This window comes from Miniopterus schreibersii (genome assembly GCF_964146895.1).
Source record: "Miniopterus schreibersii genome assembly, chromosome: 4".
NCBI classification, from domain to species: domain Eukaryota; kingdom Metazoa; phylum Chordata; class Mammalia; order Chiroptera; family Miniopteridae; genus Miniopterus; species Miniopterus schreibersii.
In genome coordinates, this window is record NC_138105.1 from 23464003 (window position 1) to 23490903 (window position 26901).

General features: G+C 54.6%; 1 protein-coding gene across 1 annotated transcript in view; it reads right to left on the reverse strand.

The window, feature by feature from the left end:
* The window catches only part of TCF7 (transcription factor 7), a 31507-nt gene extending 8202 nt beyond the window's left edge, over window positions 1-23305 (reverse strand). Inside the window, 3 exon segments of the mRNA XM_081135271.1 lie at window positions 22062-22186; window positions 22731-22797; window positions 22979-23305. Of these exon segments, the coding sequence (XP_080991397.1) occupies window positions 22062-22186; window positions 22731-22797; window positions 22979-23230 (444 nt within the window). The 5' untranslated portion in view covers window positions 23231-23305.
* Window positions 23306-26901: the final 3596 nt, after the last annotated feature.

The window sequence follows — 26901 nt, forward strand, 5'->3', positions numbered from 1 at the left end:
ACGTATAGGCAGAGTCCCAGTTAGCTGTATGTGGGGGCAGCCCACTTGTCAAAGGAAAATGGGGGTGGTCAAAACCACAGGCCTCATAGGAGGGGGTACCACTCAAATCAAGCTGCGTCCAATGGTCGTCGTCCCCCTCAGACTTTGCCCAAGTAGTCCCACTGGTAGAGAGCCGCTCAGTTTTTCTGTGCACTCAATTCTAGGAGGCACATCTCTCTATTCAGGAAATACTTTCTGCCAACGGGTTTCAGAGATTCCCCCAGTTTCTCTGGGGCCCTATGACTTGCTCACAGCCTCTAGCCCTATACATCATCAGGAAATGGTCTGAGGACCTGACCTACTCTAGAAACTTTCTTCCTCTAGCCCTTAGACTAGGGGTCCTGACTCTGACCTTCTGTCCCACCTCAGACTTAATAGGATTTGTTGACACAGGGAAGAGCCCCCACTCAGCCCTCTAACTCAGGGGAGGGGCCTGGTGGGGCCAGGCTTCCCCCAGGGCCAACCCACCCAGCCTCACGCTTCCTGTTTCCTCAGTACCACAGGACTCTTACTTTTCATACTAGTCACATGGATCTGTCATGAGATGACTCAGGCTGAGAAGGGGGCTCCCCATGCGACCCAGGCACAGGGAGTTGTTGCTCAGGGCCAAGGCCCAGCTCTGTATATCCTCAGCACTCATCTGTGTGGGCCAGGGCCCTGGAAACATCATCTACAACTGAGGCTTAGCTTCCACTCAGAAAAGTCCATCTGTGGGGATGCTGCTGGCTGGGAGCACAGACAAGTGACTTCTGATCCATGGCACAGAAGAAATGGGACATCTCTGAGGCAAGACAGTAATGAGAGGTTGTGGTCTGGGCTCCTTCCCATCCTGTGGATGAAATTTCCCACTAGTTGAATTTAGCCAGACTCCTTAACATCTCTGGGCACAGGTCTCTTGGCACTGGCAATTGGGGGTCCAGGGTGAGGCTATAGGGAAGGCGGGGTATGAATTGCACACAGCCAAAGTGTGAGGCTACTAGATGGGCACAGGCTCCCACACCTCCCATCAACAGCCATGGCCACCATCTTTCCTACATTCCTGACTCCAGGGAAGCTTGAGGGTGGGCTATAAGCTGCACCCTTCCCCTCAGGGTTTGGGGAAGGTGCTGACACTACCACCTATCAGTCTCCTGCTCATCTGTCTGCCCACCAGGAGCAACCTTACATACCAGAGCTATATTAGCCTTCCTTTTGTCCTCAGACAGACAGAGGTAGATGTCCCAATAGCAGTGGCTTCTCCTTTGCAACTGGTGTGGATATAGCATCATAGCCCCTTCCTGAGCCCGATGCCTTACCTCTAACTAGAGCCCTCTGGCCTCCTTGGGCAGGGCAGGTGAACTTCCCTCTGTCAGCCCCAGGGAGGGCTCTCTGCTGTGAACTTGAGGAAGAGTGGGCTGACTATGTTCAGACCCTAGTTCTAACGTGTGGCCTTCAAGAACTTATTACAATATCTGAGCAGACATTTCCTTGTAAAATGGAGATGATCAGAGGGTTGTTATGAGGATAAAGCCAGACAATACCCAAGAGCTCAATGACTTAGGTGTTAGGTAATGAGGAAGGGACATGTAGGAAGCCCTTTACTCATCCTAGAGCCTTCACAGGTGCTCAGGAAATGCTACTCATAGTGCTTCCCTAGCCCCCTGGTGCTGGGCGTCACACAGGCCTGATTATGCCAAACGGGGGTTGCCTGGAGATGGCAGGCACACCTGGCAGCCCACTGGCAGCAGCATCTGGGGAGGGTAATGACAGGACCATGCAGTCCCCAGACCTTGGGTGCTGTGACTTTCCTGTTGCTCTTCCAAGGCCAGGCTTCCTGAGCAAGCTGGGGGGAGTCTCATGCCAATCTCAGGCTTTCTTTTATTTCTAGCACTGAACTCAGACACAGCTGTGACTTTGGGAGTATGTGTGGGGATGGAAGGTGGGATGTAGGATCCTCAGGTCTGCAGGTGGCTGGAAAGAGGAATGGGCAGGGACAGCTGTAGAGTATGTGGATGCATGTGAAATCCTTCATATACTGAGTACCTGCCACAGGCCAGGCACTGTGCCAAGCACTTTGCAAGCCAGTCTCATTTCTCCCATCTATAAACCTCCCCAACTATCACCTCATGTCTCAATCCCCTTTATTGCAAACCTCAGCAGATCTGTCCGCATTCACTGCCTCCAGTTCTCAGCTCTTGTCCTCCCTTCAACCTAGCCAGTCTCTTGCCCTGTCACTTCACCAGATGACTCCTGTCAAGGTCTCAGTGACTTCCACATTGCTGAACTCAGTGGTGAATTCCCAGTATTCATGTTACCTGACCTCTCAGCAGCACTGGACATAACTGATTTCTCCCTCCTCCTTGAAGTAGTTTCTTCACTAGTGGTCCACAATGCCAGATTCACTTGGTTTTTCTCCCACCTCACAGGCTACCCCTTCTCAGCCTTATTTCCGTCTCCTCCTCATCTTCTTGACCTGACCTGAAATTGGCCTTTGGCCCTCTATCTACCCTCACTCCCAGGGTGCTCTCATCCAAGCTCCTGGCTTTCAGTATCTTCATCTGATAATCACATTTATATCTCCAGTCCCCACTTCTCCTAGGAGGTCCCCTCTCCAAATGCTTACTCATCAACTCTACTCAGAGATCTAAAATGCTGCCGAGGCCTGGCCGGCGTGGCTCAGCAGTTGAGCATCAACCTAGGATCCAGGAGATCGAGGTTTGATTCCCGGTCAGGGCACATACCGGGTTGTGGACTTGATCCCCAGTGGGGGGCGTGCAGGAGGCAGCTGATCAATGACTCATCATTGATGTTTCTCTCTCTCTCCCTTTCCCTTTCTCTCTATGAAATCAATAAACACATATTTTAAAAATAAATAAATTAAATGCTGCCCAGACTCAATATCTAAAACAAAACCTTTGACTTCCTGCCCCAAAAGCTCCGTTCCATCTTTCTCAATTAATGGCAACTCCATTCTTCCAAATGCTCAGACTAAGCACCTTGGAGTCATCCTTGACTCCTTTTTCTCTCACACCCCAAATCCAATTTGTTAGCAAATCCTAATGGCTCTACTTTCAAAATATATCTAGAATCCAACCACTTCCTCCTCCTTCCTGGTCCCCCACCTAGTCCAAGCCACACCCACTTGTCACCTGGATGACTGCAGCAGCCTCCTGCCCTCAGTCCTTCATCTGGCAGCCACACAAATCAGACGACATCACTCCTCTGCCTTGAGCCTCTACTGGCCTTACCTGGTCTATAGAGCTCTGCACGATCAGGCCCCCACTCCCTCTCTAACCCCATTACCTTGCTCTCCTCACTCTCTATGCCAAGGACTTCACATGGGTGCTTCGGCCTCCAGCCTTCTCCAGTAACTCCAGTGATAATTTTTAAGTGTGCCATGATGTGAAGTGAGTTGGGAAGCCCATCTCTAGGCTCACTGACCTTTTACTGACTTTTTCACTATGGGATCCTGGGTCAGTTTCCCCCTTGTAAAATGAGGATGAGAATATCAGCCCTGCCTACCTCACTGGTCACAGATGCAAAAATCCCGCTTTATCCTAGAATTTTTAGTAGCTAGAGGTTAGGGCCTATGAAGGTTGGGAAGCTTCCTGGAAACCTCTGGGGCCTTTTGATCCTGATAGGTTCCTAGTACAGTAGCCAGACAACATCAGCCCTCACTAGGCTTCATGGCAGTCAGGAAGACTGAGCCTCAGGGTCCACTCCCTCAGGACCCTGGGACCCTTGTGACAGTCATTCTACCATTCACTGCCTGAGGGCACAGATGCCTGGAGCCCTGGCCCAACAGGTGGAATGAACACCCTCCACACCACAGGGGACTTTTGAGACTGCTTAGTCTAGCTCCAGCGAAGACCCTGTCTTCCAGCCCTGGCTCTGGCTCTTTGGCCCTGGCCCTCAGGGCTGTAAGCCTGGCTGCTGGGTGGGCAGCTCTGACCCTGGGAAGTCTTAGGGACAGAGCCTGGGGTCCAAGGTGCCAGCTCTAGGAAGACCGTCCCAGAATCCCACTCTGCCTGGAGCGAGGTTGTGGGGGAGTGTTGGCTCCACAGGTTCCTCAGCAAACCACGCTACCTGAGGAGGGCTAGAGCTGACCCTCTTTGGCCAGGCTGGTTAAGCCCCAGGTTGCAGCACAGCTCAGGCTAGGCCTAGGAAACCGAAGAATTCAGCTCAGCCTACAGCCTCTGGCCTAGTATGTATGTATGTGTGACAGGAGCAGTGTGGTGGGACATGGGGCATTGCGTCGTGGACAAAGGGTTCATCCTGTCTACCAGCCTTCCCTAGGAACTAGAGAAAAGCCTCATTAAACAGAAGTCTGCAGCCAAAGCACAGGAGAGGTGCCAGGTAGGCAGGGGTGGGGCAGAGAGCCTGCCAGCAGCTGGAGGCCCTGAGGTGGCCAGGGCTCCAGGGCAGGGCATTGAGGGCCTGGCCAGTCCTTCCCATGTTCATGCAGGCTGCCCTTTGACCTCACTCTCCAGTCCCCTCCATGCCTGGTAGTGGTAGCCGGGGAAACTGGCACAGGGCCCCACACCCTCCTCAATCAGTGGAACGTCCCGCTCCATGGCCTCAGCACAAGGTTGTCCCAGGGCCAGGCTGCCCAGACAACAGGGTGGGATTGCCTGAGGCTTCGTGTGTGTATGGGAAGCCCAGTGACGGGAGCTCCCCTCCTCTCCTTCCCCTAGTGGTGACTGTGCCCAGCCTCCAAGGGAAGGAGGCCTGGTCAGTTGTCCCCACCAGGACCTGAGCATCATGATGGCACATCATCATCTTTCTTACCTCTGAGGACAGAGTGTCAAGCACAGAGCTGGACACTCACTAAGTGCTCACAGAATGGCAGAATGTGTAAGTGAATGAAAGACTCAACAGCAGTCCATACTCCTTAATTAGGACACTCCAGGACCCATTCTTGTTCTTTGCCTGCAGTGTCCCCGTCCCCCATCCTCCCTCCGGACTCCAGGATGGGGGTCAGGACTTAGACCCCAGGGCTTGGAGGCCATGTCTGCTACAGTCTCAGCAGAGGTGATCCTTCCTGCTGATCACTGCTCTCACTACTCTTCCCCATGCCAAACTCAAAATCTGTTGTCCCAGAGGTGGTCCTCATCCTTCCGGGATATTTTCCTTAGTCCCTGGCTGGAAGTTCCTCACTGTGGTGCGCCAGCATGCCCTCCTTCTCTTGAGCAGGCTAGAGCCAGGAAGGGGCCCAAGGGCAGGGCTGGGCAGGCGGAGGTGGAAATGAGGGACGCCTGAGGTAGGTCTCCTCTGCTCTGAAGTTGAGCTTGGGCCTGGCTGGGCTGCCCCCCTCCCTTCCTAACGCCCCCCTCAACTTCCTGCAGGCTCAGGTGAAAAATAAACACAGTCGGCATTTTCCCTGCAGACCGCAGCGGTCTGCTCGCAGGCTGTGCACACCCTGAGAGCCCTTGCCACCGCCAGCAGAGAAACTCCCTCGCCTCTGACGGTTGACTCTGAAAACCCCCAAACGCTTGAGCCCCACAACACTTTCCCAGCGAAGAAAGTTGCTGCTTCCTCTGGCCTCAGGATGGGGGTTAAAGGAGCATGTGGGGCCTGACCAGGCCATCCCAAGAAGGCCTCCCTGTGGCAGGGGACTGTGCCAGGAGAAGCACTGTCCCCCCCCCCCCCACACACACACCAGGATTTTCAGTTGGTCACTATCAGCAGACACATTCAATCAATATATATATATATATATATATATATATATATATATATACTAAGCTCCTACTATGTGCCACGCAAAAGAATGTTCCAGGCTGAGAGAACAGCATTTGTTAGTGACAGGTGAGTGTTCACTGTGCTAGGCATAGCTCTGAGCACCTTACAGAGTTCCACTCATACTCCTAAAACAAACCTATGATATAGGTACAATTATTATCCCCATTTGACAGATGAGGAAAGTTAGGCACAGAGAGGTTATATAGCTTGCACAAGGTCACACAACTAGTAAAAGTGGCAGAGCTAGGATTCCACCCACTGTACTGCAAAGGTTGTGTGGCTATCACGGACAGAACAAGGGGAGCAGAGGAGGAAGTCCTAGTCCTAAAGCCACTGTCTCCCTTCTCTAGCCTGGATGGTCAGAGGTACCGGAGGCCCTAAAAATGTTCCAGCAGGTTCTGGGACCCCTGTTTTTAGAGTTCTGGCTACATCCCCTGCTTGCTGGTGATTAGTGCACATGGCCTCCAGAGCCCTAGCCCAGCTCTCTCCTGCTCATCATGGCACAGCCACATCCCAGCCATGCCCCGCTGCTCAGGTCTGCTCTCCTGCCAGGTGCCCAGCTCTCTCTCAGCACCTTTATCTACCCCTTCCTCCCTCCTCTCATAACTTTCTATACTTTCTCCTGTTCTTTGCCAGGCTGGCTCCTCAAACTGACCTCAGTCTAAGAGTCACTTTCTTGGAAAGGACCGTGACTTGGGTGGGGTTCTACTAGCACGGCAGGCAGAGATGCCCACTTGGTGCAGAGGTCAGCCTGGGGGGCCTGGAGGGCAGAACTGGTTTTTAAGTCATCTCTGCCTGTCCAGGTTCTGAGCATGGTCACTGAGACTCGTTGAATGAAGGCCTCTAGAATCCCCAGTGTCTGACTTCAGTCTCTCAGCTCCTGGCTCCTAGGGGGTTCCTAATGCCTGCTCTGGAGCTAGGGAGAGGCCCTTGGGGACAAGTACACAGGAGTGGCAAGGCATGACCAGACAGAAAGGTGGGCTATAATAGTTATTGTTCTCGCCATCAAGGCACAGAGATGAAACAGTATTATAAATGTCACAAATGACAACCAATTTAAGGCAGACATTGTCCCCATTTTATCATGATGGAAGCGAGGCTGAGAAAGTTGCCTATAGTCACACAGAACTTCCATCAAGTCAGTGCTAGGGGCTCCTTTATGGGCTCTCAGGGTCTTCAGCGATGCCAGGCAGCCACTCTCATTTCTCCCCTCCTCTCACTCTGTGCTCCAGCCACTGAGGGCTGCTGGCCCTGAGGGCTATGCTGTTCCCTCTGACTGGAGAACCCTCCCCAACTTGGCTTAGCCAATTCCCATCCATCTTTCAGGCCTCATCATAAATGAGACTTCTGGAAGCCTTTCTTGCCCTCCCCATTTGAGCAGGAGTCCCCTGCGAAGGCCCACCGGCTATAGTACAGACCCGACTTTGCTGTGTCTGTCCATCTGTCTTCATGCCCTCCCTGAGGTCTGCGATTGTACCCTGCACTATTTCTATTACATAAATTAAAACAGGGCCCTCAAGTTGGGTCCCTAGCACTATAGATGGGTGGGGCCTGCCCAATATGAGCCAGTGGTTAGGAAGAATGTGGCAACACTGGACAGAGCACCCTGGCTGGGGCTGCGTACAGGGTCACAGCAGCACATAGGAAAGCTGGGAGGAGCTGAGGCCACTGCTTGGAGTCAGGGACATCCTGCCTGGCACCTGAGCCCCTGCGCCACTTCCTACCATGTCTTCTGCCTGCAGTACCTTTGGGAGTCAGAATGACCAGACAGAGCCAGGGCCACCAATAGTTCAAATGGTACTGTTGTGCTAATTAGAAAAGTACCCCTTCCTCTGGACAGAAACCCAGGCCCAGGCCAGGACACATGGCTTGAGGGAGCATAGTGCAGGCTGGGTTTCAGTTCCTTGGCCCAGCTCCCCTACACAACCCCACATAGCAGCCCTGCTCAAAAGGGCACCAATTCACTTCCCCACATTGCTAGGAGCCAAGCTTTTCGACTCTGAGCCAGGCTCCATCCACAGCCTGGCCCTGAGCATCTATTCTGGCCTCAATCAGTTCCTCTGGGCTCCTCTCCCAGCTCCAGGACCCACCAGGCAGCTCCATAGCTCCCTCGGACTTCGGTGTCTGTAGCTGGGGTCCACTGTCCAGTGCCAATGGCGCTTAAGTGCTAAGGAGTCTGGCTGGTTGCTGAGTGGGAAGCTCCCCTAAAATCTTCCAAAGGGGACTCCCCTGCCTATCAAGTGGGCCTCAATTTGTGGGCTCCTGCAGACCCCACCTCTGCAGATATACCCCCAGCTGGGCTCACGCCTTTTTATCTTCAGCCCCCGCTCTGAGCCCTGCTGCCCAGGACATGGTGCTCTCCAGAGGACAGCCCGAAAGCTCCCCGCCCACAGCGTGCTGGACGCCTTGTGCCAGACGCCCACCCCAGACCACGGAGCCGTGGCCGAATCGTCAGTGGAGCTACAAGGTTAGGGGTTGGCTGGGCCACACCCTCGTGGACCAGGAGGCTTTGGCCCTGACTGCCAGCACAGAGCTGTTGCCATGGTTGCACAGAGCCCTGCCAGGTGCGTGTGACCAGTCCACCAGCTGCCTGGCCTCGACATCAGATAACAGAGTCCTGCCACAGCAGAGGTGAGGACCGGAGTATCTGCATGCAGCCCTTGGCAAACCACAGGCCTGCTCTAGACCCAGCTCAGCCCCAAGGCACCCTCGGAGCTAGCTGAGCCTCACTGAGCTGAGTGGCCTGGCCCACGGCCTCCAGTGGTTTCTATGCATTCGTTTGTGTTTTCCTTCCTCCTCTTTGAGGTGAACGCCCCTCAGGACAGGATGTTTTTAGAGGAAAATACAAGCTTCCGGGAGCTGCTGCAGCTGAGCTGCTAGTTGATGCTACTGACACACTGCCTTGGGGACTCTGCAGCAGCCCTGTGGCTGGGCACCCTCTCCCCCTCACTATAGTGCCCAGCCATCCAAGAGCCCACCATGGGCCGAGGCAGGCCAGGACACAACCTTAGAGCACAGCCTGTCTTTGGCAGTAGGGAAAGCAAGGTTCTTGAGAAAGGCATTTGAGGAGCTCAGAGATTTTGTTCCCCTGGGAGCAAAGCCATAAGGATTTGTAGAAAAGGCAGGAAGAAAACAGCAGAAGTGCAGGTTTAGAGATAGCAGCCCCCACTACTACGAGCCTACTGTGTGCCTAGCACCCTGCAGAGTTCTGTCTCCCACCAGAATCCCACCAGTCTTCCCAACCACTTTGTGACTGTGTGCAGATTTTGCAAATCAGGAAAGGGAAGCCCGGGGAGGTTAAACAACTTCCCCAAGGTCCCTCAGCAAGTACTGACAGATCTGGATTTGAATCCAGCCCTTTGGGGTTCTGGCCAAAAATCTTTACCACCCAACGACAGACCTCACAGGCTAGCTAATAGTGTGCCAGCATGGAGACCAAGGAGCTAGTGGTTCCCAGGTTCCTCTCTCCCCTACACTGGGTCTCTAGCCCACTGGGAAGCTGGGACCACCAATTCCGCCAGCAACACCTTGCCAAGAACCTTTTGGATGAGCAGCATGGCTCTGACCTCCACCTAGCCCTATGCGAAGGGTGTCTTCACCCTGTCCTTGAGGAATGATTTTGTTTCTGTCATAAATGACTAAAGGACACACGAGAGGTTACCCTCCCACAGGGTCTGGACTGTGCTCTTTCCCTTCACATGTGAGGAGGGGTGGGGTAGCCACTGGCAGCTGGGGTGACTCTCTACAGGATTTATCTAGAAGGGTAAGTGTGCTGCCTAGGACTGAGAGCCAGGAGAGTTCTAGCTGGGCCCAGAAACAGAGGCTGATGGTCAGCAATGGCTCGAAGGTGGAAGGGAGAAACTTGGAGATCTCACTCCAGTCTCACACGGCATACCCAGATTCATCCAGCCAACTTCTGAGGAGCAAAGACAAGACAGGGGTTTCTGAGTTACCTGGCCTATACTAGTCCCAGGAGGAGAGCTCTGCCTTGGGGCCACAGTCAGGAAGCTCACTCGAGTCTAACCCCTTGCAGCTACTGCCAGTTAAAGCCCTTGGGGCTCTGCCTGGACTCAGTCCAGCAGTTCATCCCAAGGGAAAGAAACCAAGGAGGGGAAAGGAGCTCCCGGAGGTTTCCGCCCAAGCCCCTCATGCCCAGTATAAGTAGGGGAGGAGGGCAGGGCTGCCAACTGCCACAGGGGCCCTCTTGTGGTGGAGCTCCCTAACGAGGCTGTTAGGGGTTCCAAAACCACACCAAACAGCTCTTACAGATACACACCTGGTGTAACAGTATAAAAATACAGGGGAGAGGGCAAAATGCCAAGTTCCTGGGGGTGAGGTGTGGGAAGGGGTGGAACAGGGTGCCAAGGGGACCCAGCTGTAGCTATAAACCCAGTTTTTAAAAACTGAGTTCAGAAAGATGTTGTCTAAGAGGCAAGGAAGCATGGTGGTTAAGGGCAATGAATACAGAAGTAGATAGATGCCTGGGTTCAAATCCCTCTGTCAGCACTTACAAGGTACAAGTCTCTCCATGCCTCAGGTTCCCTGTCTATCCTCATTGGGCTGAGGTCAGGATGAAGTGAGTTAATAATGACAAAGGCAAGCATGTCCCTGGACCAAGGTTTTTCAGGAAAGCCAGCCTTTGCACCAGGCCGGGGCAGCTGGCCCTCTATTTCCTTGGGACTGCTGCCTGATTGCTATCGGCCCAGACTGCTGAGCTCCTGACTGGCCTTTGATGACCAGAGCCAGGGCTGGGAGGCAGAGGGCAGCAACAGAAGGAGAAGCTGCTCTCAAAATGCCCCACCAGTTTGCTCTGGTTCCCAAAGAGCTTTCCCACTGAGGGGGGGCGGGCACCTCAGGGATGCCCTCAACTTCCTCAGTCCAGCCATTCTCAGTGACTCAGGGTCTAGGAAACCCTCTAGTCCAACCTCGGACCACACAGAGGAGGGTACCTGGGCCCAGAGAAGTCCAACAGTGAGCTCCAAGCTAAGCCAGGACTAGGACCTGTCCTTGTGTCATGCATCGGACCTGATTCAATCTTAAATGTCATTTATAAATACTTTTCCAGGTAGCATTTATTTTAGAAGCCCTAGGCTCCTGCCTCCAACCAAGAAACACAATGCCGTTGGCCCTGAGAGCCCCGACCTTGCCAGGCATCCAAAGAGGAAAGGGTCTAGCCCTGACCCAGGCCCAGAGCTATGAGGTCACAGGCAGCAGGGGCAGTGAAGGCCAAATCTTTCCTTGGGGCAGAGGAATCCAGCTCATGAACCCAACAGAGTAGGGGAAACGCTCAGCTTCTTGGCCTGCAATGCCACCATCTCCACACATTCAACAGCAAAGTGGGCAGGACAGCGAGCAGCATGGACTTTGAGAAAAAACAGACCCGAGTCCAATACCCAACTCTGCCAGGTACTAGCTTGTTCTTAACCTCTCTGAGCCTCAGTTTCCTCATCTGCAAAATGAGAGCAAAAATACTATCTACCTTCTTGGCTTCTTGCAAGGATCTTGATATTGAGATTAAAAACCCCTAGTATACCAGCCGGCATGGCTCAGCGGTTGAGCATCGACTTAGGATCTAGGAGACTGTGGTTTGATTCCTGGTCAGGGCACATGCCCGGGGTGTGGGCTCGATCCCCAGTGGGGGGCGTGCAGGAAGCAGCTGATCAATGACTCTCTCATCATCGATGTTTCTATCTTTCTCTCTCCCTCTCCCTTCCTCTCTCTGAAATCAATAAAGGCATATTTAAAAAAAAACAACACAAAAAAGTCTAGTACAGTCCTGGCATTATTGCTGCTGTTGTTCTTTCAACAACTGTTTACTGAGCACCTACTATGTGTCGCGCCCTGTGCAGGGCACTGAGATTCCATCAGTGAAGAGGACAGATGTGGCCCTGGCTCTGTAGATCCACCCTAGCCCATTTTGGTTCAAACCATCAACCCTGAAACCTCCAGCTCGTCATGGCCATCAATCTTTGTGGCCTAAGCAATCCTAGCTTCATCTATCCCCACACCCTGTGGACTGTGGTCACCCCCCAGCCCCACCCATGGGGTTGCCCACCACAGCTGGGTGGCTCCCAGGCTGCACACTGAGTCAAAGCCTGCCAGCAAGCTCTGGGGTGGCGGCCACAGCCTGGCACACACTCAGTGGCCACGCTGCCTGGACCCCCGGCTGTACCACCAGAGACCTCACTACTGCTGCTGCAAAGTTCTCCACAGACTCCCTCTCAGCGTCCCTGAGGGCCCACCCACCCTCTGCCTGCCTGGCCACCGGGCCAGCCACAGAGCCATCTGATTTGAATGAAACTTCAAACTTAATGACTTTCATGCTGGTTATTTAAAACGCAATGTAATTTTCTTAAACACCCTATTATTTCCTTTGATAGTTACAAAGCTTCCCCCAATCCCATAAGCATGTTTATTTTTAGGGAAAAGAGTGGTTTGCAGTTGGTCATGGAGACCATAAGGAAAAGGAACCCACAGAAAGCAGGGCAAAGAGTCAAGCACAGCCGCCCTCTGTTCCTGCTGGAGCAGGCTCTCCACTGACACCATGGGATCCGGGGCAGGCCCCTGCCCTTCTCACACCAGCACATCAGCCAGTGGCCCTCCTGTCTATCATCTGACAGTGGCTAAGGCCCCCTTTCTGTGTTCCCCCTCCACAGGACCCCTCTGTCCTCATCTGTAAGATGGTTCCAATGGCTTCACCATGAACTTTCCCATGGACATTCCAGGCACGTACAGCACTGGGGAAAGGGTCTTAGGGCCACCAACACACTCTGAACTGCTTCCTCCTGGCTCCTCCAGACATTCTGCCCTGGGTGAGGCCTTGGGGCCTGAAGCTTTGACCAGCTGGATGAGATCTGTGCCCAGATAAAGTGGCCCCAGGCAGTGGCTGCCCACGCTGGGAGGATGGGTGGGTGCGGTCCTGCCAGTCGGGGCTCCCTGGCAAGGGAGGTGGCCTAGTGGTGGGTGTTCGTGCAGAGGTCAGCTGAGCCTCACCAATGCGGGGCGTCTTCTGGGAGTGCCTATTTTTAGATCCCAGGCTTTCATGTGGCCGAATGATGTGGAGTTTACAAAGCATTGGTAATGCGTTTCAGATGGCGGCCCAGCAGACCGGGAGGCTGGGCCTGCTGCCACCAGAGCCAGGTCAGAGTTAGTCAGAACCCTAAGCTTGGACTCCCGTCACCTGTCCCTCTCTCCCTATAATCCCTTCTTGCCTGATGGGGAGCCTGGCCCCTGGAGCAGTCCTTGCAATGCCCAGCAAGCCCCACCTGAGGCCCACCCAAGCAACAGGCTTCTGCAGCCAATACTTTTGCTTGAAATCATACAGTCAGGAGAGAAGATGGCCCTGGTTCCCTGGCTTCCTTACCCATGACAGCCCCCTGGCCTCATGGGCAAATGGGGCTTTCTAGGAGGGGGCAATCTGCCAGCCCTGGCTAGGCCAGGCCAGGCATGCAACTCTAACCCCGAAGCCCACTGTTCCATGGGACCACGGCCTGCCCATCCATGCCTGCAGCCACAGCTGTACACCCATCATTTGGAAGCAGATAGTGGGGCCCAGAGAGCTCTCCTGTCCTTGGAGAGAGAAGGAGTTGGTTGTTTTAATAGTAGGGGTGAGGGGGGTAGGGGGAAGCTTATTTGGCAGAGTCCACTTCCTCTATCTCTGGGGAGGTATGGCTGTGGAAGTCGGCCATGGTATGAAGGCTCTGTGTCACCAGTCTCCCTCTGGGCTTTAAAGCCCTGTCTGCTGACAGCCCAGGCAGGCAGTCTCCATGGGTGGGACTAGCTGCACAGGTAGCCTCCCCAGAGGGCCAGACTCACACCATCTCAGCCCCATCCCAGGTCAGGGCCCCAATCCAGCAAAGGACAGTCTTCACCCACCAGGGGACCAAACTGAGAAGGGGCCAAATCCTCTGACCAGGATGCAGCTCAAAGACTTCATGCGATGGCTGATGTGGGCCACACCTTTTAGGAAGGGAGGCGGCACCCAAGTCCAAACCCCAAGCATCATAGGTCTGTGAGCTGAGGCAGCAAACTGCCTGAAGGAAGAAGTTAACAATGTCCCAGGTTCTCAGAGAACCCGCTTCCCAGACTCCTGGGCCTCAGAGTCCTGCTAGACACAATGCTGATGAGGCGCACTCTCCACGCCCCGGCTGAATCACCAACGGGTGGGACCTGACCTCTGGGGTTAAGTTCCCCTTCGTAAACAGAGGGCCCAAACCCTCAACTCATGACCATGGAGACTGAGAGTCAAATACAGTAACACAAAAATGGAAACTTCCACTTTTGAGGTACGCTTGCCTTCCGCGTACCAGCACGCTCGGGTCTCCCTGAAGCCCAGCCCCTCCCAGGCCCTGCTTGCACTCCGATCACCCTGCGCCTACCAGGGTCCATCCTGTGCCTGCTGCAGGCTCTGCCTCCGTCGCCCTCCACATGCAACTCAGACCACCTGCTGGCGGGTACCACCCCGGCCTCCGTGCTGCCAACACACCATAGGCGCCCACCAGCAGCTCTCAGGCTCTGGAACCAGCACTGCCTGGGCACCAAGGTCACAGGCTCGGCCGTCAGTGTCAGCCCTTCTCCTCCAGCCTCACCGGGTGGCCCCCGCAGACCTGGGCTTTGGGCCGCCCTTCTAATGACCAAGAACACACTAATTCCTATCTTATACATTCTGCTCAAGCTGCCTCCCCACACCTAGAAATTTCTCCCACTCAACTGTGTGGGTTCCTGGCCAGCTGGAGCCTTCCTGGCTGCCCCCACTGGCCTCTCTCCCTCCTCAATGCCCTTTATCCAACTCAGGCAGAGCCTCAAAGCTGACTCTGAGCCACCAGGAGAGTCTCTTTGCCTTGCCAGGACTGAGGGCAGAGGCAGCTGCCCTCTCAGTGCTGAGCCAAGGCCAAGTATGGGGGGAGGGGGCAGGGGGCAGACTTGGTAAATGCCAGTAGAGGTCGGGGCCCAGGATTCTAGATCCAGCAGGCACTATGTAATCGACCAGCTGAGGGCTGGAGGGCCAGGTGGGCAGAACAGCTGTCTTCTACACTGCCCCAGGGGAGCTGGCTGCTGAGCTGAGGGAGGCTCCAGCCCAGTCTCAGCTTCAGGAGTGCTCCACTCACTTGGCAGTTTCCTTCACAAGGGCCATTAACACAGTGTTAACAATCCCTCCCACAGTGGCTTCCACTGATGAAGCACCTACTACGTGCTAGGGTCCTCACATGCACTCTCTCAATCATTGTCCTCAATTTTAGTTGAGAAAACTAAGGTCCAGAGGGATTAGGTAACTTACCCAGGGCCACTCAGCCAAGAAGTGGCAGATGTATTTAAGGGTGGATCTTCCAGACTCAATGTCTTTTCCTTCCTCTCTCCTAAGGGGCCTTGGACAAGTCCCTTCCCTGACCTGGTCTTATTGTCCTCACCTGCAGAAGGAGGGTTGTTACTGGAGGATCTAGGCACTGTACCGTTGGGGGAGGGAGGGGGCCTTGTGACCTGATAAAACACCTGTTTCCTCCAACGGAGTCTTGTTTGTACACAGTGGCAGGAAGCAGCCAGTCACAAGGTATGAGGGAGCGTGACTGTATGTCTTCAGGACCGCAGCTGCCTAAAGAGGCTCCCCTTGCCCCTCCATGTGGCTCTGTGACCACCCTGATCCAGCTGGACCTCAGCAGTTATATGACTTGAAGCCAGTGCCCTGGAGACCATTCTTACAGTTCAGCTAAGCCTCCTTTCCTGCAAGGATGGGGTGCGGGTCTCAGGAGACCTGGGAGGGCATGGGCTGCTGGCAGACTCTGGGAGGGGACCACCAAGATGTCCCTTCAACCCCTCACACCTGAGTCTCTGGGCACCTGGGAGGTGGGCAAAACTGGTTTGACTATCCCCATTTGCTGGCTGTGGAAACTGGCTTGGTGAAACTGTGGTAGGGCTGCAGGAAGAATACTGGGTCCTGGCAACCAACTGAGGGCTCTCTGTCAGCCCTTCCACCTCGCTGAGCTAGAGGGTGGCCCTAAAACTGCAGTCCCTGGGGAAAGGGTGGGACAGGGACCTGCAAGATGGGCCTTCCTGGCCCTGAAAGGCATCAAGGGGGCACCCTGAAAATAAAGTCTGACCTTGGGGGCAGCTGAGGGGGTGCTGCAGGTTTTCCAAATACCACAGCCAATACCACATGGCCTTCCAAGTCAGGAAGGAATGCAAGTCAAAATAATTTCTAAGTCCTAATGCCCACCACAAACCTATTAAATGAATGATAAAAGACAAAAATCCACGTTAGCCGTGTGTACTTGGGCCCTGCAAGGACCCCGAAGCGAACTGGGGCTGCAGCGAAGCAAATGCCGGATTCTTCCTCCCCGTTGCTCCCATAATTCTCCTTGGATACTGTGCTCCAGGAAAATAAGCAAAATAGCAACTGAGGAGTGATTTGTACAGAGCAACATTCCCCAACCTGTGAGCAAACTGGAGGCCATGTGAGAGAAAGAGTGAACATAGAGATAAACAAAGACACTGTACATGAGCACTGTCCGGGGTCCTGCAAACATGCACAGCCACACCAAGGGAAGCATCGGGGCAAGACACAAGGGCTTTGTGCAGGGGTGACCATGTAAGAAAAGGTCTGAGGATGGTTTGGAGGCTAATGACCATGTGGGTCTCTTCCTTTTTCCTACAAAATAGCTTAAGCCCCTAGCATCCTGTGTAAAGGGGTTCTATATGGCTGGGGAAGGGGGGCCTCTTTCAGATAAATCTTTGGGGTGGTGGAAGAGGATTCTCAGGATAAACTGAGTGGTCACAGCTCCCATGCTGGCCCCAGAAATAGCACGTCCCCTTCTAAGAAACCCTGGGTGAGGTAGGGCAGTGAAGAGGGGGCCTATGCACCTGTGTCCCCACCCTAGGGCTGGCCCCCAGAGTTCAGATCCTCAGGCCCACGTGGCCCAAAGTGGAGATACAGCCCTCCAGATGGGAGTCCATGTGGGCCTACCACTGAGCCACAATGGCCCCTGAGGAGCCAGGACAGCAAGGAAGAAAGCATCAGTCATGGCCAAACCTCCACCATCCCAAGGCCAGGCTACACCAGCACTTTCCTGGGCACCTCCCTGGTACTTCTGCCTCCTGTCCTTACTCCAATGTTGGGAGGAGGGCCCACCACTCCAGTTGTGCAGATAAGGACACTAAGGCTGAGATACTCTTTTTTCCCTTCGTTTTCTTTTATCCTCACCTGAGGATATGTTTATTGATTTTAGAGATAGAGGAAGGGATGAGGGGAGAGGAGAAAGAAAAACATGGATGTGAGCGAGAAAAATCAAAACATCAATTGGCTACCTCCCATACGTGCCCCGGGATCGAACCTGCAACCCAGGTATGTGCCCTGACTGGGAATTGAACCTGCAACCTTCTGGTGTATGGAAAAATGTTCCAGCTACCTGAGCCACCTGGCCAGGGCAGGCTGAGAACTTCTGAGAGATGGGCTATCTTTGGTTTAAGCATGGCAAGTGCATCGTAAAGCAGGGCCAACTACTTTGGCCCGAGGAGCCGTGAGGGTGGACAAGGCAGCCAAGGCCCAGGTCCATGACAGAGGATACCAGTTGGATGGTCAGAGGTCTCTCTGAGGAGGTAACATTTGAATTAAGCTCTGAATGAGGGATGAGAAGGTGGCAGCTATACTGAGCTGGGAAAGAATTTCAAACTGAGGAGACGAGTGCAAAGGTCCTGAGGTGGGAAAGATTCTTGTGGGTTGTAAAACTTATCATGACACTGAGGGGGGCTCCTATTTAGAGGGAGAAGAGTATGGTGCTGGTAAGGGGGACAGTCAGTAGGTGCTGGCCACCCAGGCACTCAGGCTCTGGTGAGTGGTTTGGTCTTTACTCCAGGAGCAATGGGAAGCCATTGCAGGATTTAATCAGGTGAGAGATGGGATCTGATTTATGTTTTTTGTTTGTTTTTGTTTTGTTTTTAAGTGTATCTTTATTGATTTCAGAGAGAGGAAAGGAGAGGGAGAGATAGAAACATCAATGATGAGAGAGTCATTGATCAGCTGCCTCCTGCACGCCCCCGACCGGGATTGAGCCTGCAACCCGGGCATGTGCCCTGACCTGGAATCGAACCCCGATTGCCTAGGATCCTAGGTCGATGCTCAACCGCTGAGCCACGCCCGGCCGGGCCTGATTTATGTTTTTAAATAACCCCTTGGCTGCTATGTGGATCCTGGATTGGGGGTTAGGGTGGGGGTTAGGATAGGGGCAGGGGCAGAGGGACTCTGGAGGAGGCTGTTACCGCTACCTGGATGAGGGATGGCAATGCTTTGGGCTTGGGGGTGGTGACTGAAGTGGAAAAATGGAAGATCTGGGGTATCTGGAGGGGAGCCCAGGTACCTGCCAGTCCCTCTGTGTTCACCTGTTGGACAACTGTCCCTCTTTACAAAGTTGCTCAACAGATCCTCCTCCAGAGCCAGCTCTTCCCAGGATGCTCCCAGCTGGGACTTTTGTGACAGCACTCCTCCAGCCAGGAGGGAGTCTTTTCTACTCGGCCAGGTGCTCCCAGAGGCAGAGGCTGGTTCTGGTCCATCTAGGTGCCCAGCCTGGTGCCAGCCTCCCTTCTAACAGGCTTCACTCGAAGCAGAGCTGGTGATCAACCATCAGTAACCCTCCCTAACAAGGCCCTGCTGCTTTCTCTGAGGGGTGTGGAGGCCTGGGTGGGTGCATCTCTGCAGAGCTCCCCTGGATAGGCTGGCCATGTGTCAGCAGCACTTCCTTCCTATGCTCGAGTCTTGCTCACACCCTCACCTCCTGCTTCCCCGGGGCTTGTTTGCACAGCCCTCACCTGGACCTCAGACCTTGGAGTCAGTGAATGTGAGCCAGATGGCCAGGAACCCCAGCATGAGCCCACTGCCTCAACGGGGCTCCACCACCCAGGAGCTGATGCCTGACTCCCTGGCTTGGTGCACACCCATGTACCCAGGAAGGCTGAAGAGCTCAGACACAGGGAAAGAGTCCCAAATGCCTACAAGAGCCAAAAGCCTCAGTTTTTTGGTGTTTTTTTTTTCTCTGTATTGAGATGTAATTCACATACCATAAAATTCACCATTATAAAGTGTACAATTCAGTGGCTTTTGGTATATTCACAAGATTGTACAACTGTCTCCACTATTTAATTCCAGGACATATTCATCACTCCAAAAAGAAACCCCATTAAAGCCAATCCCCACACCCCTCTTCTCCAGGCCCTGACAACCACTCATTTACTCTCTGTTTCTATGGATTTGCCTATTCTGGACATTTCATCTAAATAGCAAAAGGCTCGGCAGCCTTCCAGGCCACAGGTTCCAAGTGGAGCCCATGGAAGGGGCCACAAAAACAACATGGCCTTGTATTCTTTTTGAGATAAGGATTTGTACCAGATATCAGTCCTGCACATTCAAGAGCCTGAGTTTCCCTAAGGAATGATGCCTTACTCATCCCAGAAGCCCCTCAAAGTCTGGGCCAGGACCCACTCACTGCCCTCCACCCCCATCCCCATCCCCACCCCCAGGTCTCAGAGCAGAGAAAACCAAACCAAAGTAAGGAGCAGCTACTGCTCTGGGCCAGTAATTGTCTGCAAGCCCGCATTAGATGCCTGACAAATACCAGCCATGAAATAAGCTTTGACCTAATTCCCCTTACCCAAACAGAGTTTGTAAGACACCAGTTACCAAAAAGAAACAAACTTTTTTGGGGGAAAATTTCCCCCTGCTCTGTGGCAGTTATGTTTGAGGTGGTCACTTGGCCTATTGCTCCTGGCTCGGCTCAGGTCTGCCTGTTTCGAGGTACCCAATGTGGTAGCCACATGGACATTCCACCCATACATGGGCAGAGAAGGTCCCTGGCATGGGTTTTTCCCACTGTCCAGGAAGTCAAGGGACTGGTTTTGACTGCTAACCATTTGGATTCTCTCAAAGAGGGCTGGGCAAAGGGCCCGGGGGCCTAGTTCTAAAGCCCACGGGCAGGGGCTGGGCAGCCTGTCACCTGTGCTGTGAAGATGGGCTCAGGAAAGCACCACTTTGAAGAAAACACCCAAAGGCAGTTTTTCCTCAGGGCCCCTGCAAGGGGCTCCTGACCCACTTTAAGAGAATCTTTTCTGATTCTAGACATGAACCTTGAGTCACATGATAAATGTGCTCCCAAAACACAGGGTAAATTAATTTTGCTTCTTAAAACCCAAGCATATTTTAAATGTCCGTACAACTCTTCGAGTAATGCAAGCAACTACTCTTACTTGCTATTTGCTTGTAACTATCAAGTTTTCTTAAAAGAGGCTCCACTACATTCACATACATCTTCCTCACCCAGTGCGACCTCTCCTTAGGCCCTTGCCTCTTTGTCCCCACCCCCTGGAGCAGTTGGCACTAGGGCACCGAAAGTCAGTGCCAGAGCCTGTCCTCCTCCTGTGTTCCCAGAAGCTAGGCAGTGGGAGGCAGCAACTGAGTGGAGAGGAGAACTGGGGGATCTGCCCTTATAGGAGCGGGTGTGACACACACAAATGCATCTGCTCTACCTGGAGAAAGATCTTTAAGTTGAAAAAAAAAGATCCAGGCCAGGAGAGTGGTGTTGTGCCTGCCCCTCTGCACCCCACCCCCATCTTTAGTGCTCGAGTTGGTCATGGGTCCACCTACTCTTTGACCAATGTGAACTAAAGGACACCAAATGGTCTCTTCACCACACCCCTACAGAGAATGAAACCCTCCCTCTCTGGGCACTCTCACCACAGCCTATGCCATGAAAGGAACTCAGAAACACTGCTTTTCCTTACACCACTGTGGAATCACAAAAAGCAGGAAGGGGAGCCTGCCCTGCTAAGCCTGTTCTCCAGCCTAGGCCTTTTGTCTAGTCATGGTTATCACAGTGACTCCAGCCCCCTGACCAAGCCAGCAACTTGCCTGCCAGTGGTTTGGCAGTGGTGGGTTATGTCAACTTGGCCCCAAATCAAAGGGTTTGCTCCTTCTAGGGGGCCCAAAAAGCATCTTTGTTAAGCATCTGCTCCTGTGGGGTGCAGTTCTCTTGGAAGTGCTGCTTCATCAAGTAGCAAGGTCAGTGGGCAGCCCCCCTCCCCTCTAGAGTTGAAAGGAGCAAACATCTAGATAGAGCCACCCCAGAGCAGAAAGTCAGACAGAACACTCATCCAACACACTCCTTCTACAGATGAGAAAATGGGGGTCCAAAGGAGCTCATTTCCTGAGTTAGCTGTCTACGATTTCCATCCTGGGTTTCTGGAGGGAAGCCTCAATGTGTCTTCTCACCTCCCACTACCTTCGGCATGAAACAGCTCTCAGAACCAACCCTCCTCACTCCGGATCAGAAACAGCCAGGCAGTCAGTCACCCTCCTCCCTCTGGGTGACCCCCACCACTAGCCATGTGCACCTCCCACCTGCGGAACTCACCTACACTGGGGCTACATTTGCATCTAACACCCGCCCCCAGAGTCCCCAAAATCTTTCATGCACTCTAGAAGCTCTAACATCACCCTGACTTGGGCTACCTGAGGACAATCTGAAACACTAATCTGGGTTTTTTAAAAAGTGCCACTTAACTGCTCCAAAGCACTCAGAATAGGCTCTTCGTACTGCATCTGCTCCAATGGTCAAAAAACCATGGTTTATAATCATCATGAAGTCTTTTCAAAGCACTGGGTACTTAAACACACTTAAACTTACAAATTCATTAAACAGGCCCTTTACCAACACTAGTGATTTGGAACGCCTCGGCAAACCCTTCGTGGTGCATTTGAGACCAAGATAGCTTCATAAAAACCCACTTTCTACACAAGGTGTTCAGGCTCTTTCTCTGGCAAGGGTGCACTCATTGCCAATAAGCACAGAGTGAGCAGAGCATCCACAACCAGGAGATCTGAAGCCCACCAGTTTTGCCGGTTCCTCCAAACACAAAGGTTTGGGGCTTCGGGCTTTAGGGAGAAGGCTAACTACAAAGCTCACAGCTCAGACCACACTATGCACACCATCCTCAGGGTCAGAGGGGTGGGTCTCAGCTCAAATTTACTCAGAGAAGACTACACCGAAGCATCACCTAGCACCAAGATAGGGCCTGCACCTGCTTGTGAACAAGCTGGGAAGACAAAAGCCAACAGCTAACGGAAGTGAGGTTCCCGGGGTCGTCCCTTCTTCCTTCAGCAAAGTTCTCCTCTGGTTCAGATCCTACTGGGTATGAATGGGAAGAGAGACCAGAACAGAGTTTCCATGCATCTATTCTGTTGCAAGAGAATGTCACTTCTTGCCCGTGCCTCACATACCTGGTCAAGGAGGTAGCAGGCACCGGGCTGGGCTAGGGCCACTTACCAGTGGGGGCTGCGGCTGGGGGTGCTGCCCTGCTCCCGAGGGGGGTGGGTAGTGCATGAGCAGATTGAAGGCGGAGTAGACGGTGTCTTTGTACATGCCGCTGGCGCACTCCGGGGCCTTCAGGCCTGGAAAAACCACAGCTGGGTCAGCCACACCAGCCCCGGCAGCGCAGCTCGGGCTGAAGGCTGTCTGCTCTCGAGAGGCAGATAGGAATGGCCAAGGGGTCCCCTTCGAGTTCGTGACGTGAGAAGAAACGGAACGGAGCGAAGGTGCCCGCACTGCCAAGTTTTGACGAAGATCCTCAGGTCCAGGCTTCCCCTAGGTGGTCCCTACTTGACCCCCACCCTGCCAGCGGGCCAGGGAACCTTGGCCAACGCTTCTCCCCAAGACAGGGGATTAGTCAGTCACCTGGGCAGGAGGGGAGGCAGCGACGGCGGGGGTCTGTTTACTCCTATAAAGGTCAGGGCACCGGAAGTGACTCGAGCCCGGAGGCGCCCGGGAAACCCGCCCCCCACTCTCCCCACCCCCTCGGTTTTACCGCCTCAAGGAGCTGCAGTTGGGGGCGGGGGGCGGGGGGAGGCGCCCCCTCGGCTCGCTCGCTCCCTCCCTCCCTCCCATGGACGCCCGGGCCGTAGCGGGTGGAGGGGCGCGGGCCGTGCAGAAACTCACCGTCCTCCAGAGATTCTGGAAGTTTGTCGGGGAAAAGTCTTTGCGACGTGTGTTCCCTCCCGAGAGCCTGCGGGTAAATCCAGAGGGGCCGTGAGGGGCGCAGGAAAAGCTGGGGACTCGGGGCTAGGGGCCGAAGGGGCTCTGAGGGAAGGGGACCCCCAGGGCTGTGGGCGGGAGGGGCGGGTCAGCGCAAGCCGAGGCCCGGGCCGCGGCCGCCGGGAAGAAGCGGGGCGCGGGCCGGCGCTCACCTCGGCCCCGACCTCGGCCTCGCCGCGGGCCCCGGGGCCGGCCCCCGGGACCCCCGCGCCGCCCGCCGCGCCCTCGGACTCATTGACCAGCGACGACTTGAGCTCGGCCAGGTCGCGCTCGGGCCCCACGGCGCTGTCGCGGCTCTTGTCGTCCTGCTCCTCGCCCTCGTCCTGGAAGGCCAGCAGCTCGTCGGGCGCGCCTAGGTCGTCGCCGCCGCCCGCGCCGCCCCCGCCGGAGTCCAGCTGCGGCATGGTGCGCTCGGCGCGGGGGCGTGGGGCGCAGAAGTGCTGGGCGCGAAGTCGGCCCGGGAGGCGGCGAGCCCGGAGTCTGGACCTCCGAGCCCGGAGCGCGGCGGGAGGAGCGCGGGCCGACTCCGCCTGGACGGGTTGCGGGCTCTGGGCGCGGGCGTCGGGCTCAGCCGCTTCGGGAGCTGGCGGGTCCGAACATCAAAGGCGCCGCCGGCGGAGTGCGGGGGGCGGGGCGGGGACGCCGGGGGCGGGCCCCGGCGATGGGTGGAGCCTAGTCTCCCCGCCCCTCGCCGGAGAGGCCGGGACACGCCCAGCGGGTACAGTCTTAAAGGGCTAGCTCTCGCCGGCGCAATTCGAGTGAGGCGTCGGACGACCCTTAAAAATTGCGGGGACTTTAAAGCACACTCCGACCCAGCTTCCTCACCTAAGAATTCCCGCCCTGAGCTTAGATTTCTCCCCAGGCTGCGGAGGGCGCGGGACCCCTAAGTTTTTGGGGTGGCTTGGAACTGGAGCCAAGGTGCGAACCGTGTCTGTGCCCAGGGCCTAGTACGTCCTGGGTTTGGATTTGGGCACTTCCTAGAGCTTGGGGCTGCTGGGAGGCTGTGTGCCAACCCCGGACAGGCAGGATTAGGCCCCCTCAAAGCCCCATTCTCCAAACCTAAGCCAATCAGGTCGCCCACTCACAGCGCAAACACAAGTATACACCCGTCACACATTTACTGAGCGCCTGTTGCACGTGGGGCTCATGCATCACGTTTGTGCGGGCCTCTCGGCCATGTGGCGGCTCTGAGGCGGGAATACAGACAGGCCGGAGGACTAAGGAAGGACCCCGCCCCCCACGGGGAATCCTCCAGTCACACCCTCTCCCTCCAACGGCTGTCCCAACTCGGTTCCACGCCCAGAACCTGCGGCCCGGTGGTGCCGGCAACTTAACACGGGAAGTTGCACTCCCGCGGAGCCCACTGGCTGCGAGCCTGGCGCAAACGCTACCTCGCAAGATCCCGGCTGCAGGGTCTACGAGCCAGGAGGGGCGCGGGAACGTGCGCCAGCTTCCACCGCATCTACACGGCACCGAGGGGCAAGTCCGCGCGGGCCCCCGCAGCGCGCTTGGCCTCGGCTCAGCCGCTGCGTCTAGGCCCCTTTGCATCGCGGTGCAGTGAACCGCAGCCCCCAGCAAGTTTCTGTGCTGGATTCACTGACGTTCCCACCTCTCCCAAGAACAACTGGGGCAGAGGGTATTTGGAAAGGGAGAGTGCCTCGGACGTTTCTCTGGCTCAGAGCCTCCGAGGACCCCTGGCTGCGGTGCAAAGTCGGTCCGGAAGAGAGCCGCGCCGCCCCTCCGGGTCGGGCCCAGCCTGGCTGGCTGCGGATCAAAGGGCCGGGCCGTCCTCCTCGGCGTTCTGATCCTATCTGCGCCCGCCCAGCGGGGCGCCTCGCCCCCCCCCCCCCCCGCAGGGCTGGAGTGCCCTCTTTTCCTCCCTTCCGGGGGGCCGGAGGAGGTGTGGGGATGGGGGTGGGCGCTAGTGCTCAGTGTGGCCATGGAGGTGTGAGGAAGACCCTGCCCATTAGGTTCCCCCCAGTCAACTTTTCTGGTCTGAACTTGCTGCTCAGTCTCACCTCATCCCATCTAAATGGGGGGGGGGGAAGGCAGCTCCAGCCAGAGCTGGCTCAGTCTCAGGGGAGAGGACAGGAGGGGGGGCCCATGCCCCCCCCCATCTCAGCCTCTGAAGTTGTAAGGTCTGGCTTTGGGATGAGCCTCCTCTGTTATAGCTCAGTGGGAATAGGGTCTGCCTCACCTGAAGGCTTTGGGGGTCTCCCTGCATTTTCTGGTGACCCCAACTTATCAGGATTCTCTTCCAGGACAAAGCTCCCCAGACCCATGAGGTCCCAATGGACACAGGCTGAAGTTTTCGCCAGCCCATGGAGAAAGGAGAAAAGTCAGGGCAACAGTGAGTGAGCTTGTTTTTCTCAAGAGGGCTAAATTTTTTCAGTTTAAGGTATTAGCCTTTAATCAGAGATTATGAACTTTCAGTTTTATTGGTGTGAAAACAGCCTTTCTTTACTGAAATGATGGTGAGAATTTATTTATTTATTTTTTAATGTTCTTATTTGGCAAAAGAAAAACTTGGCAATTCTCTGTTCACTCTCCCACCCCCAAATTTCTTTGGACATTTTACAGCACTCTGAAATCCTAAAGTCTGGGAACCACTGCCCTACAGGATCGTGGCTCCAACCTCTTGCCCTGCTGGGTGGAACCAGGGAGGGGGCAGGTTGAGTAGGAAGAATAGATGTGTGAAGAGGGTAAGGGAGGGAGAGACAGGCTGATTCTCAGATATCCACAGCCATACTGAAATCAGCCTGAAGGCCTGAGTACCTAGTCCAAACTCAGCCTGTGGACAGGGGAGGAGCAGAGGAGGCCACTCTAGCTGCTTAAGAAGCTGAGAAATTATTAGAGCCAAGTTGTTGGATTAGTCTCTACAAACCACGGGCAGAAGGAGCTCAGATATTGTGAGATCAGTGGGGCTGGAGTGGTCAGGTTGGCTTCCTGGAGGAGGTGGACTTCATCTGGGCCTGGAGAGATAGAGAGGAAAAGGAGCTCGGGCTTGTCCCCAAAAGGCAGATGCAGGCCCTGCAGCAGCCCATTCCTTGTCTGGATAGCACTGGTTCTGTCATCACCATCCACACAGTGACTTCATATTACTGAGCGATTGCTATGTACCAAGCATGTCAAGAGCTTCACACACATTATTATCTCATTTAATCATCCCACCAATCCTATGACATAGGGGCTATTATGCCCATTTATGAATGAGGAAACTAAAGCTCAGAAGTTGAATAAATCACCCGAGATCTCACAGCTTAGAAGTGAGGTTATCAGAAATCCAAAGCCAGGCAGTCTAACTCCTGAACCCCACAACCTTTTGTACCCTAACTAGTGTTCCATTGTGACCTCTGCAATTTCAGCGGAGTCCTTATCTACTTTGTGGTCTTTGCAGACAAATGCTGATGAGTGAGCTGTCACTAATAGAGTTCTTTCTGGGTGACTCATGCTGCATGGAGGGGCCACCAGAAGGATTGGGGAATCTCAGTGGCTGGTCTGTATAGGGTGGCTCAAGCTGTTTGTTGGGCGAGAGGGTCCAGAGTGTCTCCCTTGGATCAGAGCAACCTCAGTCGGTACCATCTCATCCCTGGCCCACTGCCTGCTCTGGGCACAGACTCAGATTCCACAACCAGACAATAGGCCCTGAGGTTCTTCCATGAGAAAGTGAGTAAGATCTGCTATAGCTGCTCCCTGGACGTGACCAGGGGAGTTTTGGGACCAGGGCCATCTGCAGGGAGGCCCCAGAGTCTTTTGGACTTAGGAAGCCCAGGTCAGAGCTAGAGATTTAACAAGGCTTCATCTCCATGCAGATAAACCAGATGGATCTATGCCATCCTCAGCTGCTGGATTCAGGACAAAGAGCTCTCAACAGTTGAGGGCTGGAGCAAGAGATTTAGGCAGACCTTTGGATTTAGGCAGACCTGAGATTTCATCCCTGCCCTACATTTACTAGCCAGGGATCCCAGACAAGCCACTGACCTCTGAGGCTACCCTTCCTTATGGGTAAAATGGGTATCATACCTGAACCTGCCCTGCACTGTGGGAGCGACGTTGAGATGAATCATATATCCTA